This window comes from Onychomys torridus, chromosome 7, assembly GCF_903995425.1.
Source record: "Onychomys torridus chromosome 7, mOncTor1.1, whole genome shotgun sequence".
Taxonomy (NCBI): Eukaryota; Metazoa; Chordata; class Mammalia; order Rodentia; family Cricetidae; genus Onychomys; species Onychomys torridus.
Genome location: NC_050449.1, coordinates 76,159,952 through 76,176,965, shown reverse-complemented (window position 1 = coordinate 76,176,965; position 17,014 = coordinate 76,159,952). Strand labels below are relative to the sequence as shown.

The window sequence follows — 17,014 nt, the reverse complement described above, 5'->3', positions numbered from 1 at the left end:
GACAGCACAGCCCTCTTTAGGAAAGAGCACGGGCGGTGCTGGCAGGTGGGGACAACACGGCTTCTGTGGTGTCTGTTTATTTTGTCATCAGAGCTTCTCTGAAGAACTGAATGTTCCAGTGACTGGCACCTGATGCTCATAAGTTGAAGAAAACCCATACTAGAGAAGTGAGAGTTTGAAAACATTATTTATATTTTTTGAAAGCCATTTTAAAGGTTGTGCTTGGTGTCACGCAGGTTTATCTAGCACTTGGAAGTAGGTAAAAGAGAATCTCTGCAAACTTGAGGCCAGCCTGGCATGCAGAGTAAAACCCAGGCCAGCCAGAACTACATAGGGAGGTGCCAGAAAAATCCAACAAGAATGTCATTTGAAAAATCAGATCATATTAGAACGCACTTTATTTCTTTGATTCTGATGTGGAATGATTACTCTCACAAAGAGTCAGGTAACTGACAATCAAAACTACGGAGAAGGCAGTGATAGAGTAAAACTACTGTTCAAAAATGTGCTCTTAGCTTACTGATGAATATGGGAACTATGAGATCAGTCCTCACATAAAGCTAGTGCTTTAATGTAATGTGATTATAAATTTTAACATACTCTAACTCATGTCTTTAAGACATTTATAATTAGAAATCTATGCAGAAGAAGCAAATATTTTAATGTACTAAAATGTTTAAGAGACAGTATAGCTAGACATTTGTAGGGTGCCCTATCAGGACTATTATATTTATAAAGGTAAAATGTAACAATAATGCAAGCATTGATAGTGGCATGTAAGAGAGTTCATCTTGTATGTTTCTCCATAATGGAAGGATAAATAAAATAATATTCACTAAATATATTACTGTGGTCCTGGAGTTGAACAAACTTAGGCCTTCCTGTATGCTAGGGGAAAAAAAGAGATTTTACCACACTTCTACCCTGAAATTCATTTTACATGCTAAGTAAACGTTTGTGAGTTCTACCTTCCTACTGCATAGACACACTTTTTAGCTGCCAATTCAGTATCTGCCACCATGAGAATTCCCATTGGTTGAGAACTTTATCCTTAAGCTAGGCATGCTAGTTAGTGCATGCCTTTAAGTCCAGAACTCTGGAGGCAGAGACTGATAGGTTTCTGTGAGTTGAAGGCCAGCCAGACATAGTTAGGCCCTGTCTTAAAAATACAAAGTAATTTCATACTTTGGCTGGTTCAGTAGAAGAATGCTTACAAGGCTTCAGTCCAAGCACTTTAGAGACTAAAAAGAATTCCAAGATCCCCTATAAAAGAAACCCCTGTGTTTGCTTATTATGGTATGTGCATTCTGGCTCTCCAGGGCTCTTTCTAACTTCTGTTTGAACTGAAAAAGATGATACTCCATTCCTTATTTCTTGTATGCCAAGTATTATTGACATATATATGCAAAGCAGTATGCTTCGTAAAAGTATAAAAGGTTTAAATTTATTTTTCCATAGAAAGTTGTAAAATTTGTTTTTAGATAATGAAGGTTATGAGGAGTTGATCAAAATGAAATAACTTTTAGTTCATTTATGCTTTTTTAATTTTTAAATCTTTTAATATATTTTTTATAAAATGCTCTTAAAACTGTACCCTATGTGATTTAAGTTGCTTCTCTCCTTCTAGTGACTACTCCAGTGATTATTCTGATTGGACAGCAGATGCTGGAATTAATTTGCAGCCACCAAAGAAAGTTCCTAAGCATAAAACTAAGAAAGCAGAAAGTAGTTCAGATGAAGAAGATGAATCTGAAAATCAGAAACAAAAACATATTAAAAAGGAAAGAAAAAAAGCAAATGAAGAAAAAGATGGACCAACATCACCAAAGAAAAAAAAGCCCAAAGAAAGAAAACAAAAGGTTGATATAAAATTTTTAAGTCTAGTCTTTTTTTCTGGGGAAGTGCTTTAAAGCATAAATGTGAAAAATCCAACATAAGTGTCTTTGAGGTTTGTTAACAAATAATATAAAAAAATTCAGAATTATATAATAAGCAATAGTAAAGTACATGGAGATTATGTTGACACAAGTGTTTACTCAGACACCTAAGAATGTTACTCAGAACATAACCATAGTTTAAATATTTGAGCATTTAATTTTAAAACATATTCTTTAGATCCAGTGAGATTTATTTATGTAAGTAAAATAATGGTATAAAATGGATTTTTTTCTACCAGTGGTCTTTATATTTAACTATCCTAATTGTCATTGCTAAAAATACAGAGAAACTCCAGGGGAGATATCACATGAAATATAAATAAAGCATCTTGTCATAGTTGACCATAAAGCAAATACAAATCAAATATTCGGTACAATACACTTCTTATAGCAAGTTTTCCTTAAGTACAGTATGTAAACAATAAACATAGTAATGTGTTTGGTGACTTAATGAGTCTGGATAATTTGAGAGTAGAGAAAAGGAAAAAGGAAACAGAAAACCAGGACGCATAAAGTTAAAAATCTTTAACCAGGAAATGGGAGTAAGACAGTTTGTTTTTTTTCTCTGAAATAAATAAAATACTGTAGTAAGTGTCTGGGGGATGGCTCATGGAGACAGCAGGTGAAGATGCTTGCTATCAACCAAATCTGACCACCTCAGTTTGATCTCTGGGTCCCATATGGTAGAAGTAAGAGTTGATCTCTGCCCATGTCCTGTTACCTACAAATGTGTACTGTGGCACATGTGGTACACACACACACACACACACACAGAACTTTTGTTTTTAATTTAAAGATAATACTATAGTAAATGGACATATTTGGGTAAATAGAAAAAAATTTAAAAATATGTGTTTACCTATTCTTAGCTGAGTGTAGTTAAACATGTCTACATGTCTTTAATCTTAGCACTTGGGAGACAGAGGCAGGCAAATTTTTATGAATTTGAGGCCAGCTTAATCTACATAGCAAATTCCAGAATAACTAAGCCTATGTAAAAAGATAGCCTCCCCCACCAAAAAGTTAAAAAAGAATTATTTTTTAAATTTTATTTAGCAGTAAATGTGTTATCATTTGTAGAATTAAATACTAGTGTGCTCTGGCTCTTTTGTTTCCAAGAGCTTTGAAAATTATAAGAATCTAGTTGTGTTGTTTTAATTCTTTGATTTTCATTGTTTGAATTCATATTTATTTCACCTCTATAATTATGAGTTGTGATAATTTAGTTTCAGAGTGAAGTGTTGGTTCTTTTTACCTCCTTTGTATTTTGTGAGGAAGCTTTACAGAAGACAATGGCACATTTGTCCTCAGTTTGTGCCTTATGAGTGATGGTGAATGTAGTCGGTGCCAGTGTTGTATTTGAATCTCCTGTGTGGAATATTTTATTTCTGTTGTTTGGCTGTGTCATAATATCGTACCAGGATCTGTTTATGGAGCATGCTTTAACGAGAGTAAGATATTATGGAGTGTTTCTTTTGACTGGACTTTTGTTCCATAGCAGGACAGTAAATTTGTTTGTTACATAGACTTCGAGTTGTGTCAGGCAGCACAACAGTGTCTCCTTCCTAGGAGTACCATGCAGATTGAAACGCACTCACTAAGCAAGTAAGAAGTGCATTACTGAGTATATGAAAAAAATGAGGGTATTTTCCATATGACTGACTTAAGCAAAGCATAAGGTAGATATAGAAAACGGTAACAAAAGCATTCTTCAGCAAATTCAATAAACTCTTCAGAACTCAGTTTATAAAGTAATGTGATTAATGAAAATAAGTGAAAGCCATAATCCTTATTCTGAAACTAATGTGTAATTAACATTATGTTCTAATGTCCCAAAAGTAAAAGAAATGCCATATATTTTAGAGATAATTCTTCAGAAATCAAATTGAAAAATATTTTAGTCAGTCTAAAAGCATTCCTAGACATCTATGGAAATAAAGTTAACTATACCTCCAAAATAAGAAAATCTGAAGTAACAAATCAGGAAGTTTTGAAAAATACATAATGCATTGTAATAGTAAAATACTCAGTGACAGAAATTTGCTTCAGCCAAATACTTAAACTTCCCTTGGCATCACTGGGTAATAAAATGTGTCTTTATGATTCTGCATGATGCCAAAAATCTTAGTTACACGTTTGGTTATTCCTATTTAATATACAGTTTATACCTTCTGTAATACTTATTAGCTACGGATACTTTCTTTATTGAGAGAAATAACTGCCTATTTAATATATCATAGTTGAGCTATTCCTTTTTTATCAAAAAAAAAAAAACAAACCCTTCTTAAGCAAACCTTTGAACACAACCTCAGTATATAAAACTAGTAAATTCAGAGCTGTTTGAGATTAAATTTATGGGTTTGGGGGTCTGTGTTAGTACGATTCTTGTTGCTTGGATAAGATTATAGCTACAAAAGGAGAATTGATTTATCTGGGCTCATAAGCTCCAAGGTTTTAGTTTCTGTTAAGTTGGCTCTTGATGTTTTGAGGCCAGAATATTCATGGTGGGGAATGTGTGTACTCACCTCTTTGTGACTAGGAGAGAGAAGGAGCTGGGATCTCAGTGTCTTGTACCTACCTCCACCCGAGAGCATGTTGCAAAGCAAAGCTTTTTAAATGAAGGGTAGGAGCTACACTTATCTGCGGATTTAGATGGCAGTCATGAATTATGCTTTTTTCAGTAAGGTGGCAGTAGTAGGTTGTCCTTTTAAGATCCATGACCACACTAGCCTTGTGTGGTTGACTAGATTTCTAGTGCCAGGCATGATTGTCCTCCTGTACATGATTGTCCTACCTTGTACACTTTGACAGCTCTTGGCTACTAATAAGATATGAGTACTACCGTACCCTTAGGGATGTCTTGCAATGTTGGTTGTTGTAGTCCTTAGATGTCACAGCTGGCTGCTTCTGTGCCTTGGCTGCTTGCTTAGCACCTCCCAATACTATGAAGATAATCACATTTCCTAAAAGAAAGGGCTAGCTATTCTACCAACATAGCATGAAAGTAGCCTTGTATGATATACAAAACAAATATGCGTGGCTATGTTTCAGTAAAACTTGATTAATAAAATACTTGTTAGATAGTGCTTTTTGACCGTAGGTCATTTGCTGTTACTCCTTACACATTCAGCCATCCTTTTAAAATAATGTCAGCTCTTAAGTTGTTTTTTTTTGTTTGTTTGTTTGTTTGTTTGGTTTTTCAAGACAGCTTTCTCTGTGTAGCTTTGCGCCTTTCCTGGAACTCGCTTTGTAGCCCAGGCTACAAAGGCTGGCCTTGAACTCACAGAGATCCGCCTGCCTTTGCCTCCCAAGTGCTGGGATTAAAGGTGGGCACCACCACCACCGGCTGCTCTTAAGTTTTTAAGTCTACAATTTTCCAGTGAAACCATCTCTTACATAGAAAAATTATCGAAGGCTTTTCCTTTTTCACCATGTTCTTCAAGTTCCTCAAGATGAGAGCACTCCGGAGGCATTAAATTGAAAAATGCCACGTGTGATCAATAGGAATAAGAGTTAAATGTATATTGTGAAATAATTCTAGGAATGTCTCCTACCATGGTATTGCTTCTTCTGTATGATACCAATCCCATTCAGTGTGGTTTAGCTGTACGTAGAACACAGCTTGATTTTCATTCATACAGTGTTAATTTGCTTAAACAAACCATAACAAAATAAAGTGTACAACTCTTAGTTACACTCAAGCTCATTTTAATCTCTTGCATAAAGTTTCTCTACTTAGGTTTTAGTGGATTTTTTTTAGTTCATTTTCCATGCATGTAATATAATATAAAGGCTATTGTCATTAGACCATTGTTGGTGGGAAGTGCATAGGTGAGTAAAAGAACGAAATGACTACTTTCAAGAAGGGAGACCTTTCCTTGAGGGATGCTCCTGTATGCCAGCAGTGAGGCAGTGAAAGGAAAGATGATTAAGAATTCAAGGTCAGACTCTACTATGGAGCAAGTTAGAAGCCTGGGCTACATGTCTAAAAGAAATAGAATGAGTGATAGAGAAAAAGTAAGAGAAAGAATAAGTGTGAGTGGATGATTACATATTAATGAGACTATTCTTAGGTTATTTAGAAGTGTAATGTCCAATTCATGGAAGTAATTATGGCTGTCATGAAAGCAGTTGGCTTTCTGGATCCTCAGTACTACTTAATCTCACTTAGTTACTACTATCACCCCAAGTCTAGGAGTTTTAAGACTGTTGAGCACATTTTAACTTGCTATATGTACTGTTTATAAGATAACTTATTTTGAAAGGGGAAGAAACCTCAAGAGTTTATAGTTTGGTGTCTATAAGGGTAATTTTAGAGAGTTTTGTGAAGACTGCATTTTGCTTTAGTCTCCAGCTCTCCATCAGTGATTTGGAAAAGTTAAATAACTGTTGCTAGGTCTGCTGCTTTTCTAAAATAAGGTTTTAATGCTAGAGAATAAAATCTTTGTACAGATGTCATTTCCTTGTATTTTAAGATACTACTAATGCTGTTCCACACTTTTCTCAGAGATTGGCTGTAGGAGAACTAACTGAAAATGGTCTTACATTAGAAGAATGGTTGCCTTCAACGTGGATTACAGATACACTTCCCAGAAGATGTCCATTTGTGCCACAAATGGGTGATGAGGTACTTCTAAACTTTAAAATTTTTTAAATTACCTATGTTTTTTCAAGTAGTAACATCAGTATCTTTTATAGCTCTTGAAACACACTTCTAGAAGATTGCAGTAGGTTCCTAAACAAATCTCATGTTAGTATTGCAAAAATACAACCAAGGACGTAGTAATGATATTCATCAGGACTCCTATAAATATGTGATAATTTAAATAGTATGACAGAATAGAGACTTAGTTGCCATGTTTAAAACTGGCGTATTTTAACAAAAGGATTTAATTGCTGTTTTTCATTTCTTTTTGTTTTAAGGTTTCTTGCTACTATTATAGTTTTTTTTAAATGTTTTCGAGATTTTCTTATGAGTACTATTTTTATATCATTTCTGCCCTTCCCCCAAATCCCAAATAAGACTGTACTTAAGAATTTGAAGCCGGATGGTAGTCACACATGCCCTTAATCCCAGCACTCAGGAGGCAGAGGCAGGCGAATCCCTGTGAGTTTGAGGCCAGCCTGGTCTACAGAGTGAGATCCAGGACAGGCTCCAAAACTACACAGAGAAACTGTCTCGGGGGTGGAGGGTGGGAAAAAAAAAGAATTTGAGATTAATTTAAGACTATATCAGAATTTCTCAGTATATTATTTTCTCATTTTTATACAGATTGAACAGATGATACCTAGCATCCAACAGACTAACTGTAAAAATACTTAAAATAGAGGCTTCCTTTTTCAAAGCACAGTTAATTGATATTATAAAGTAGGAACTAACAATTTTACAATGGAAATGAGTGGAAGAGTGAATTTAAAGAAAACTCTGGAATGATTTATTTATTTAATGATCCTTCTTGCCTCAACAACTGTTACTATACCTTTACAATGATACTTCTTAACAAATGATGTAGCATTAAAATAACATGGGAGGACTTGTTTTCTATTTAGATGGTCTTTTCAGTTGTGGGGCTTGAGCCTTCACCCCATCTGAGTTTGAAATTGGTGTCATAACACTGCTCACTCCAGTGACTCTTCAAGCAAGAGGAGCAGTAAAAAATAGAATGACAATATGTAGGATAGTGACTACTGAAAATATTACTGATCATTTAGACACAGTTTAAGCTTTTCTGGACTCGAGATTTGGCTCAGAAATTAAAAACACTGTTGTTCTTGCAGAGAACCCAGGTTCAATGCTCAGCACCGACATAGCAGCTCTACCTTCTGTACTCCAGTCCTAGGAACTCAGATGCCCCTATTCTGAGCCCTGCAGACACTAGTAGGCTTGCATGTGACACGCATATAGATAGCCAAAACTCCAAAATAAAAATGTAAACTAACGTTTCTACTTTTATTAATGAGCGAAATATGTAGTGGCAGACTCTTCAGATACCTGTTTTGCAGGACAGCTGCTAGGGGTCACTTAAGTTTCATCTTGAAATAGAGATGCATATACATGTTTGTGCACTTAGGAGTTAGCACATTAAGGATCAAGCTAGATAAAACATCTGAAAATACATGTTCAGTTTCAAAGTCTTCTGCATATGTATAAACACATGATTTAAAAAATAAAAACAAAAGAATATAACCATATAGTTTAAACCCTGGTTATAAGTGACTTTTTCCTGTTTTTTTGTTTCTGTTTTTCATTTGTTTGGTGGGTCGTCGTCCCCCCCCCCCCCCCCCCCCCGGTTGTTGTTGTTTTCGAGACAGGGTTTCTCTATATAGTTTTGGTGCCTGTCCTGGATTTCACTCTGTAGACCAGGATGGCCTCGAACTCACAGAGACCTGCCTGGCTCTGCCTCCCAAGTACTGGGATTAAAGGCGTGTGCCACCGCCGCCCAGCATAAATGACTTTCTTATACCACACAGATTAACTTATTTTGAATTCAAAAATAAAATAAAGTAAAAATAAAAAAGCTATACATCTTAATTTTCTGATTATATATGCAAAGGAATTTTTAATTAGAATGCTTAAGTTTTGATTGTCTTTAGACAACTTGAGGAATAACATTTAAAAATTTGTATTAGAATTTCTGTATAGTGTCTAAATTAGATTTTCAATGTTAGTGTTGTTTTGCACCTTTAGTTTTGATTTTTATTTATTTATTTTAGGTATATTATTTCCGACAAGGACATGAAGCATATGTTGAAATGGCCCGGAAAAATAAAATTTATAGTATCAATCCTAAAAAACAGCCATGGCATAAAATGGAACTAAGGGTATGATATTGGCATATTTCTTGATGTAAAAAATACATTTTAAATTATGAAGGAAGTTGTGTGGTTTACTCTTTGGACTGTAAGAAATTATATGATGCTGGAGAAACAGTTCAGTTGAAAATGTGCTTCCATGGAAATGTGGGGGCCGGAGTTCAGCTCCTCGGTACCCCTGAAGTGTAGGGGTGGTGCCTTTTGTTTGGGCCACTCCATCTTCTTAGTTCAGTGCTTTGTTGGCACTGGCAGAGACTTAGGCAAGCTGGTCAGACTGCAGCCAGAACAGCGAGTTGCAGGGTCAATCAGAGACTTCCTGTCTCTAAATAAAACAGATAGTATTCAAGAAAACCCTGGCATCCACCTCTGGCCTGCATAAGCACCGTTTATTCTGCAGAGATAATTCTTGTTTTCTGTATTGTAGGAACAAGAACTGATGAAGATCGTTGGTATCAAGTATGAAGTGGGATTGCCTACCCTTTGCTGCCTTAAGCTTGCTTTTCTAGATCCTGATACTGGTAAACTGACCGGTGGATCATTTACCATGAAGTAAGGACTGATACCAAGGCAGTGCTTTGATAGTACTGGAGTATTTTTCAAGATTGAAATAAATGTGAACGTACCTTAGATATTTTTAGGTGTGTGACCTAATCAGTCTGTTTCTATTTGTAATAGATACCATGATATGCCTGACGTTATAGATTTCCTAGTCTTGAGACAACAATTTGATGACGCAAAATATAGGCGGTGGAATATAGGTGGGTAACTGATTGAGAAGTCACAGGTAGTCTGTATATTTTCTTTCCTTTGTAAATAACTTACTATTTTTTGTAGTTAGGGGAGCCTTTTTTTTTTTTAATAAATTGTAAATATGCCAATAGTAAAGTGCCGTTTTTAAGTTTTGAGAAAGAAAATACTTTAATTTACTTGATGTTTACATTTCAAAATGAAACCTGTTCTGTTCCATTTGGTTAAACGTTACAAGATTATTTTAGGATTTTTCCTTTTAGCTGTTTTATGTGTTAAATTATTTACCTGATCATATTAATAATAAAAATTGTGTTTGGATAGCATGAGTTAAAATTTTGAGCTTGAATTTTGAACATTAAACTGATTGTATTGTTCATAGCTATCTGAAATTGTAAAATCATAGGTTACCACACTTTTAAGTTATTTTATTTAAATTATGCAAATGGGAATGTTATTCATTGACTAGTTCTTAATTTCAAACAAACCATTGTTTGCTCTCTTGGAGGGAATTGTAGTATATGTATAAATGGCATGGTTTAACAATTGTCTACGTTGGTATATCAGTTGTTTTTTTCCTGGTGCTCCTGGAAGACACTGGCATGTTGTTTTCTTGATTGATCGGGTAAGACTTGGTGTAAGTGGGAGAAGGAAGAGGACAGAGCATGAGTAAACAGAAACTCTAATGACACACATTAAACTCCAGAGTGAAGGGTATTCTGTTTGCTTACCTGAAAGAGAGGAAAGGGGTAAAACAGAAGAGAACTATGACATCTTCTTAAGAAACCAGAGTTCAGCACGGGGAAATGTACAGCAGTCTCTAGGAAGTAGGAATCCAGAAGATATTATCACCAAGAAGGAATCTTCAGAAAAGATTTGAATTCACATTATCCAAAAAAAAAAAAAAAATTGTAAAAAACTATATTGAAAAGTGCTTTATACTAGTGTTATAGAAAAACATTTTAAATACATAGAAAACAAACTTGAAAGTTGAAGCAGTTCAAGTTATTTGAGGAAAAGGAATTGCAAGAAAGAAATTTGTAATCTTATTTGAATAGTAGCAAACAGTATTTACAGTCAAAGATGAAACCAATCTAGAATCAGTGTAGCACACATTTCTTTTACATACAGTTGTATTGAAGTAAAGTAATACTGTGTCACAAACTGGTAGGTAAGTCAGATATCTTGAATGAATAAGTCATCAAAGCATTTTCATTAGACATTTAAATATTTTATATTAATAGAGTATTGTGTCTTCCACAGTCAGTATCTAGTTGGTCTTTTATTTATGCATTTGTCTATCTTCAGTCACTTCAGATCACCAGGAATGTTTTCGGGTTGACTCTTGCTGGTACTCATTGTTAACCTACCAGGACTGTCCATTGTGGTTAGATTCATGCACAGTATCTGACTCTTCATATAGCAAAGCTTATCAGTCTTGGGAGAGCCCTAAGAAATTGGTCTGTTAAGTTCACATTTCTGTAGTGTTCTTACAGATTTAAAGGATTATATCAGTGCTAAGTTTTCTAAAATAGCTTTTCTCTGTGTTCACTGTCCTAATACACATTTGAGAAACAATGGCAGACTTAATAGTGCATCTTGCTTGAGTCTAAATTTGTATCTAACTCTCTCTCAGTCAAAACTATATAGATGATAATTTTGCAAAATATTTTAATTCTAAAAGAATTCTAGTTTAAAAGATCTGTTACCTTGTTTTTTCTGATTTTAACTATTTTTTTATTAATCTTTTTTAAAAAATTCATTTTAATACATTTACAACCCCAGTTTCTTTTCTGTCCTCTCCTCTGCCCCCATCCACCTCCCCCGACCACCCCCATCCACTCCTCAGAAAGGGTAAGGCCTCCCATGGGGAGTCAACAAGGCCTGGAATGCTCAAACCATCCCCCCACTCCACCCCACCCTCCAGCATCTAGGCTGAGCAAAGCATCCCACCATATGAAATGAGTTTCAAAAAGCCAGCTTATGTACCAGGGATAGACCCTGGTCCCATTGCCAGGGGTCCCACAAACAGACCAGGCTACAAAACAGGCAGAGAGGTCCTAGTTCAGTCCTATGCAGGCTCCCCAGCAATCAGTCAGTTAGTGTCCATGTGCTCCCGAAAATTTAGGTCATCTGTGTCTGGATTTCCCTATCGTGATTTTGATCCCCCTTGCTCCTATAATCCCTCTTCCCTGTCTTCAACTGGACTCCTGTAGCTCGGCTGGTGCTTGGCTGTGGATCTCTGCATCTGCTTCCATCAGATGAGGCTCTATGATGATGGTTAGGGTATTCACCAATCTGAATACAGGGGAATGCCAGTTCGGCACCCTCTATTATTGCTAAGGATCTTAGCCCTGATTTTAGCTATTTCACTTTATGCATGTCTACATAAACTTTTAAGTCAATTTTTTTTTTGTAAAACATGAGAAAATACCTTTCTTGAAAATAGTAACTAACTGATTAGTTGGCAACTTAATTCATTATTCCTTAATTGTATGTTATACCTTAGTAGAAGACACCATTTAAACGGTTCTAATATAGAGAATATAATTATTATTGAGTACATGAAGACAGTTAAAAACCAATTAGTATATTTCATTGCATGAAATATTTCTATTTGAACCTATATATTTTACACTTGCCTATGCTGACAGGGAAATCTTAGTGCTATGAGAGCCACAGAAGAGAACACACTACACAAAGGAAAAGAGCACCTGGTAGTATGAGAACGGGAAGCTGAGAAATTGACGTTAAAAACAGTGACCCTTGTAGCTTAGCGGTTGGATGAAGAAATAGATAAAAGGCATGCTTGCTTTTTCTACGAAGACTGTCAGTTTTCACTGTTGTTTCTTTTTGGTGTGGCCCTTTAGAAAGGAAAGGGAGAGTGAATTTGTAGTACATTGTAAGCATGATAGAGACAAAGGGGGCAAGCTGAATTTTTTATGATTTTGCTTTTAATATGAAGTCTTGATTGCTATTTGGGGGAAATAATAGGAAGTCAAAAATTAAAAATAAGATATAAATATTTTTAATCAGTAGTAACCCAAAGTATACATATGAGAAGTTTAGACATAGTCCTAATGATGACTTTTAAATGCTGCACCCATGAAGATGATTAAGAAAGAAGGAGAACCTTCATTACTACTGAGAGCTAAGAAATGCTGTAAGTCACATATTTGGTATGTGTGTTCATTTTTCTGACTTATTTTTGGAATATATAGATCATTTTCTGTCTTGTGAAATCATCCAGTTTAAGAACCTTAAAGAGTTATACTTTAGGAAAAGGTAGTTAACCAAAGTGACAGTACATGCCCATATGATAAGATATATGGCTTTTGTTCTTCTTCAGGTGACCGCTTCAGATCAGTCATAGATGATGCCTGGTGGTTTGGAACAATTGAAAGTCAAGAGCCTCTTCAACCTGAGTATCCTGATAGTTTGTTTCAGTGTTACAATGTTTGGTAAGAATATACTGGTTGTATTTTCAATTAGACTAGGTTTTGATATTCTTTCCTCTATCAGTAAAAGAGTTAAAATACCTCTTTTAATACTGAAACAATTATTTGTTTAATGTGATTTTTCTTTTCATTTTTTTTAATGGGATAATTTTGCTTTCTTAAAGCTGGGACAATGGAGATACAGAAAAGATGAGTCCTTGGGATATGGAACTAATACCTAATAATGGTAAGTGTATGTTAGGTTCATTGCTTATACCTTGTGGAATTAGAATTAGTTGGTGTTGGGATGTATGTGTGGGTGTGTTTGTGTGAGGGAGAGACAGACAGACAGACACACGAGATTATCATGTATATGGGCACATATGTAGTGGCACTTTTATGAAAGTCAGAGGATAACTTGCAGGAGTTGATTCTTTCCCACTTTGTGTAGCTAGGATTGTACTTGGGCTGTTAGGTTTTGTGGGAGGTACCTGTGCCATCCCTTCAGCCCTGGAGTTTTTGTTGTTGTTGTTGTTGTTTGTTTTGTTTTGTTTCAATAAGAAAACCGATTTACTGCTGGAGGTCAATCCCCACACTCAAGAGGCAAAGGCAGGAGGATTACCGCATATGTTCAAGCCTAACTAGGGCTGCATATTAAGATCCTGACTCACAAAACAAAACTAAAACTTGATACCAGTTAAGGTTATTGTGACTAACCAATATAAAATATATAATTAGACAAAATTTAGCAATGAACATGATTGACAGTTCTTCCCTATCTGGAACCTCTGTCTTAAAGGAGAGATTGAAATTAATATATTAGAACAAAATAGAAAAGTAATTAAATACTTTAAAAAGTATTTAATTATCCTTTAAATTGATTATTTGGGGAGGGGTTCAGAGGCATTTTTGTAACAGCAGCAAATAGTCCTTAGGAGGTGAGGCTTTTTAGTGGAAGTATCAACAGGAACTTGTCTTGCTACTTTGTATGTGCTCTTGACTAGTTTCCAAGACTCAAAATCACTTTCTTGGTGTACTCATCCTTTGCTATCTAAACAAGTGCCTTTCTTGTTCTTTCAGAATTACAGTCCATTATATGTGACAAATGTTGAGTGATCAATGGCTAGGGCCAGTTACAATTAATGACAGTAACTATCGCCCTACATATAGCCTAGGAAAGTTGGGATTGGGGAGTTAGCCCTGGGAAAAGTGAATATGGACATATTTCTTATCCTGGAAAAGAGGGAATGGCTGAAGCATGGTAATTAAGTTTTTTAAAAAGTAGGACATAGTTATACATGCCTAAAGAGGGATGTAAGCAGCATATTGTAGATTATAAATGATTTATTTGTATATTAGAATCTTTTATGTCCTGTGCTAGGATTTTTAAATGGTGTACCTGTATCTTCAGATAAAGATTTTTTTAAAAAAACAAGAAAATAAATCTCATTTTTAACATAATAGATAGAAATAAACCTTTATAAATGGTAGTTCTGAGTAGTTAATGTACCCTAAGAAATTACTCAAGTTTCAAGGCCAGACCCATCTACTTAGTGACTTGCTAGCCAGTTAGGGCTACATACTGAAATCCTATCTCAAAAACAAAACAAGAGGACTGGAGAAGATAGTTGAGCAGTTAAAAGCACTGGCTTTTCTTCCAGAGGACTCAAGTTTGGTTCCCAGCTCCTCCATAGCAACTCACCGCCATCTATAAATCTACTTGTAGGCAATCTGACCCTCTCTTCTGGTCTCTGTAGGCATCAAGCGTTTATCTGGTGCATAGACATACATTTGGGCAAAACACCCAAACATATAAAATAAATAAATATGTAAATTTAAAAAAATTCTTGATGTTCTAACTTGCTGCATGTGGTTATTGTGAATATTAAATAGGAAGTGAACTCAGCCAGAAAACCTTAGAAATGAAAAAACTTTTCATGTTGATAATATTGGTCTAAAATTAGTTCATTTAGTACCAGTAGTAAACATTTTCATTTCACTGCTCAAGAAGAAGTACTAAAGGATAGAAAATGTAAAGATATCAATTTATAACCATGTCATTTGGCCTCTTTGGTTTGTCTTTGTGAGTTTAAATCTCATGTTTGAATTTGAAGTGATTTGATTGTTGTCATCTCAGAATTGGCCTAATAAAGAAATGAAATTGGCTTTCTAGTACTGTGGCTATTTTTTAAAAAAGAATTAGTGATACTAATTACCTATTTAAATATATCTTTGTGTGTTTATTAAAGTCTATTGGTGCTGGTGAACATTTTTTTCTTTCTTTTCTTCTATTTGGGTACACGTACTTATGCACATATAGTTATTTTGATTGTATACAGTGTTTGGTTTCTGTTACGGTCTAGTTCAAAGGAAGTAATACTACCTGGTGCATTTGTAGAATCAGCCTCAAGACTACTTGGAATTTTCTTAGGTACAATGTTAAAGATTTAAGCCTGTGAAAAGTATTACTTCACAAATGGAAGACCAGATTTTCCTTTTGGAATTCATAGTTCTCTTTGTTCTTGTAGTAGAAATGTTGAGGCTTTGATTAAAATATTCTTAAAATTTTCATCAGCTTATTATCACTGTGTGTATTTTATTAAAGTAAATAATGGCAGTTGGTTTATGAAATGGATAAGATAATTGAAACTTGTTTTTGTATTTTCTCTTTCAGATGTAACTTGACTAGTTATAGTACACTTTAGGTATAAGTAATCATTTAGTTTTAAATATGATGTCTTTTTTTCAAGAATATATTTTATTTGCATTTAAAATTCTTCCATTATGAAAATAGTGGGGTTCTTTTGTTTGTTTTTGTAATATCAATTATTTCTAAAGGAAAAACTCACCAATAATTACTAAAGATGTTCATTGATGTTTTTTTCTATCTGCATTTCAGCTGTATTTCCAGAAGAATTGGGTACCAGTGTTCCTTTGACTGATGTTGAATGTAGGTCACTAATCTATAAGCCTCTTGATGGAGAATGGGGAGCCAATCCCAGGGATGAAGAATGTGAAAGAATTGTTGGAGGAATAAATCAGTTGATGACTCTAGGTAAATAATAGCATGACAGTATAGAAAATCTAAGTTACATGAACTTCCTGTAGCTAAATTTATGAGTCTGCCATAAATGCCACAGGGTCTTCCACAAACCAGTTTGTAAAGCCTTCATGTACTCTACTGACTTGATAGGAGCTGGAGGAGGAAGGCGATCAGAAGTTGAATTTAATTATTTGGATAGCTGTGCTTGTTTTCTCCTGGCTTTACAAGTCTTTGTGAAGGGGAAGAACATGGGATATGGGCTGATTTTTCCTGGTCTGTGAAAATAAAAGTCACCAGTGACATAAAACTTGCTTCTGAACTCTGGGCTTTCAAGGAAATTATTGTAATTTAAACAACAATCTAGTAGTTCAGAATCAACTTCAAAGCACATAGGGAGAAATTAAGAGTAAGAACTGAAGACACTGTGCATATTGTTGTATATACAAATCTAGAAATTTTGTTTTTGTTTTTTTTCCCCCTCTTCTTAATTGAGGCTCAGACTGAGGGCCTTGCTCCTCATGGTAGGTGAATGCTGTACTACTCAGCTGTATACCCAGCCCCAAAGTCTAATAAAATGGAAGTTTTATAAAAGCCACCTTATAAATACCATCTTAAATAGTTTTATCAATATTTTAGGTTTAAAAAAGTTTAAAAAATAAAATGATCTTAACTTGTATTCTAGTTTTTGCTCTTCTTTCCCTTGTGCTGATAAATTGATAATATATTTATCTATTTTTTCTTCATCCTAATGTACCAGTGAATTTCAAGATACAAAAAATATATTTATCTCCTTATTTATTTTAGATATTGCTTCAGCTTTTGTGGCCCCTGTGGATCTGCAAGCTTATCCCATGTACTGCACTGTGGTGGCATATCCAACAGACCTAAGTACAATTAAACAAAGACTGGAAAACAGGTTTTACAGGTTAGAGCCATTTGATGTTGCTGATAACAAAAGAACTCTAAAGGATCTTTTCATCTAGTTAGTTACTAACAATCTATGGCAGTGTTTTCTCAGTTTTATCTATACACAGATG

General features: G+C 34.9%; 1 protein-coding gene across 1 annotated transcript in view; it reads left to right on the top strand.

Annotated features, from left to right (window-relative positions):
- Positions 1-17,014, top strand: part of LOC118587053 (pleckstrin homology domain interacting protein) — a 118,839-nt gene that overhangs the window by 82,197 nt on the left and 19,628 nt on the right. The window contains exons 23-31 of the mRNA XM_036192660.1: positions 1,628-1,859; positions 6,445-6,564; positions 8,652-8,759; positions 9,175-9,299; positions 9,426-9,508; positions 12,847-12,958; positions 13,120-13,181; positions 15,834-15,989; positions 16,782-16,902. Of these exons, the coding sequence (XP_036048553.1) occupies positions 1,628-1,859; positions 6,445-6,564; positions 8,652-8,759; positions 9,175-9,299; positions 9,426-9,508; positions 12,847-12,958; positions 13,120-13,181; positions 15,834-15,989; positions 16,782-16,902 (1,119 nt within the window). The remainder of the gene's footprint in view (positions 1-1,627; positions 1,860-6,444; positions 6,565-8,651; positions 8,760-9,174; positions 9,300-9,425; positions 9,509-12,846; positions 12,959-13,119; positions 13,182-15,833; positions 15,990-16,781; positions 16,903-17,014) is intronic.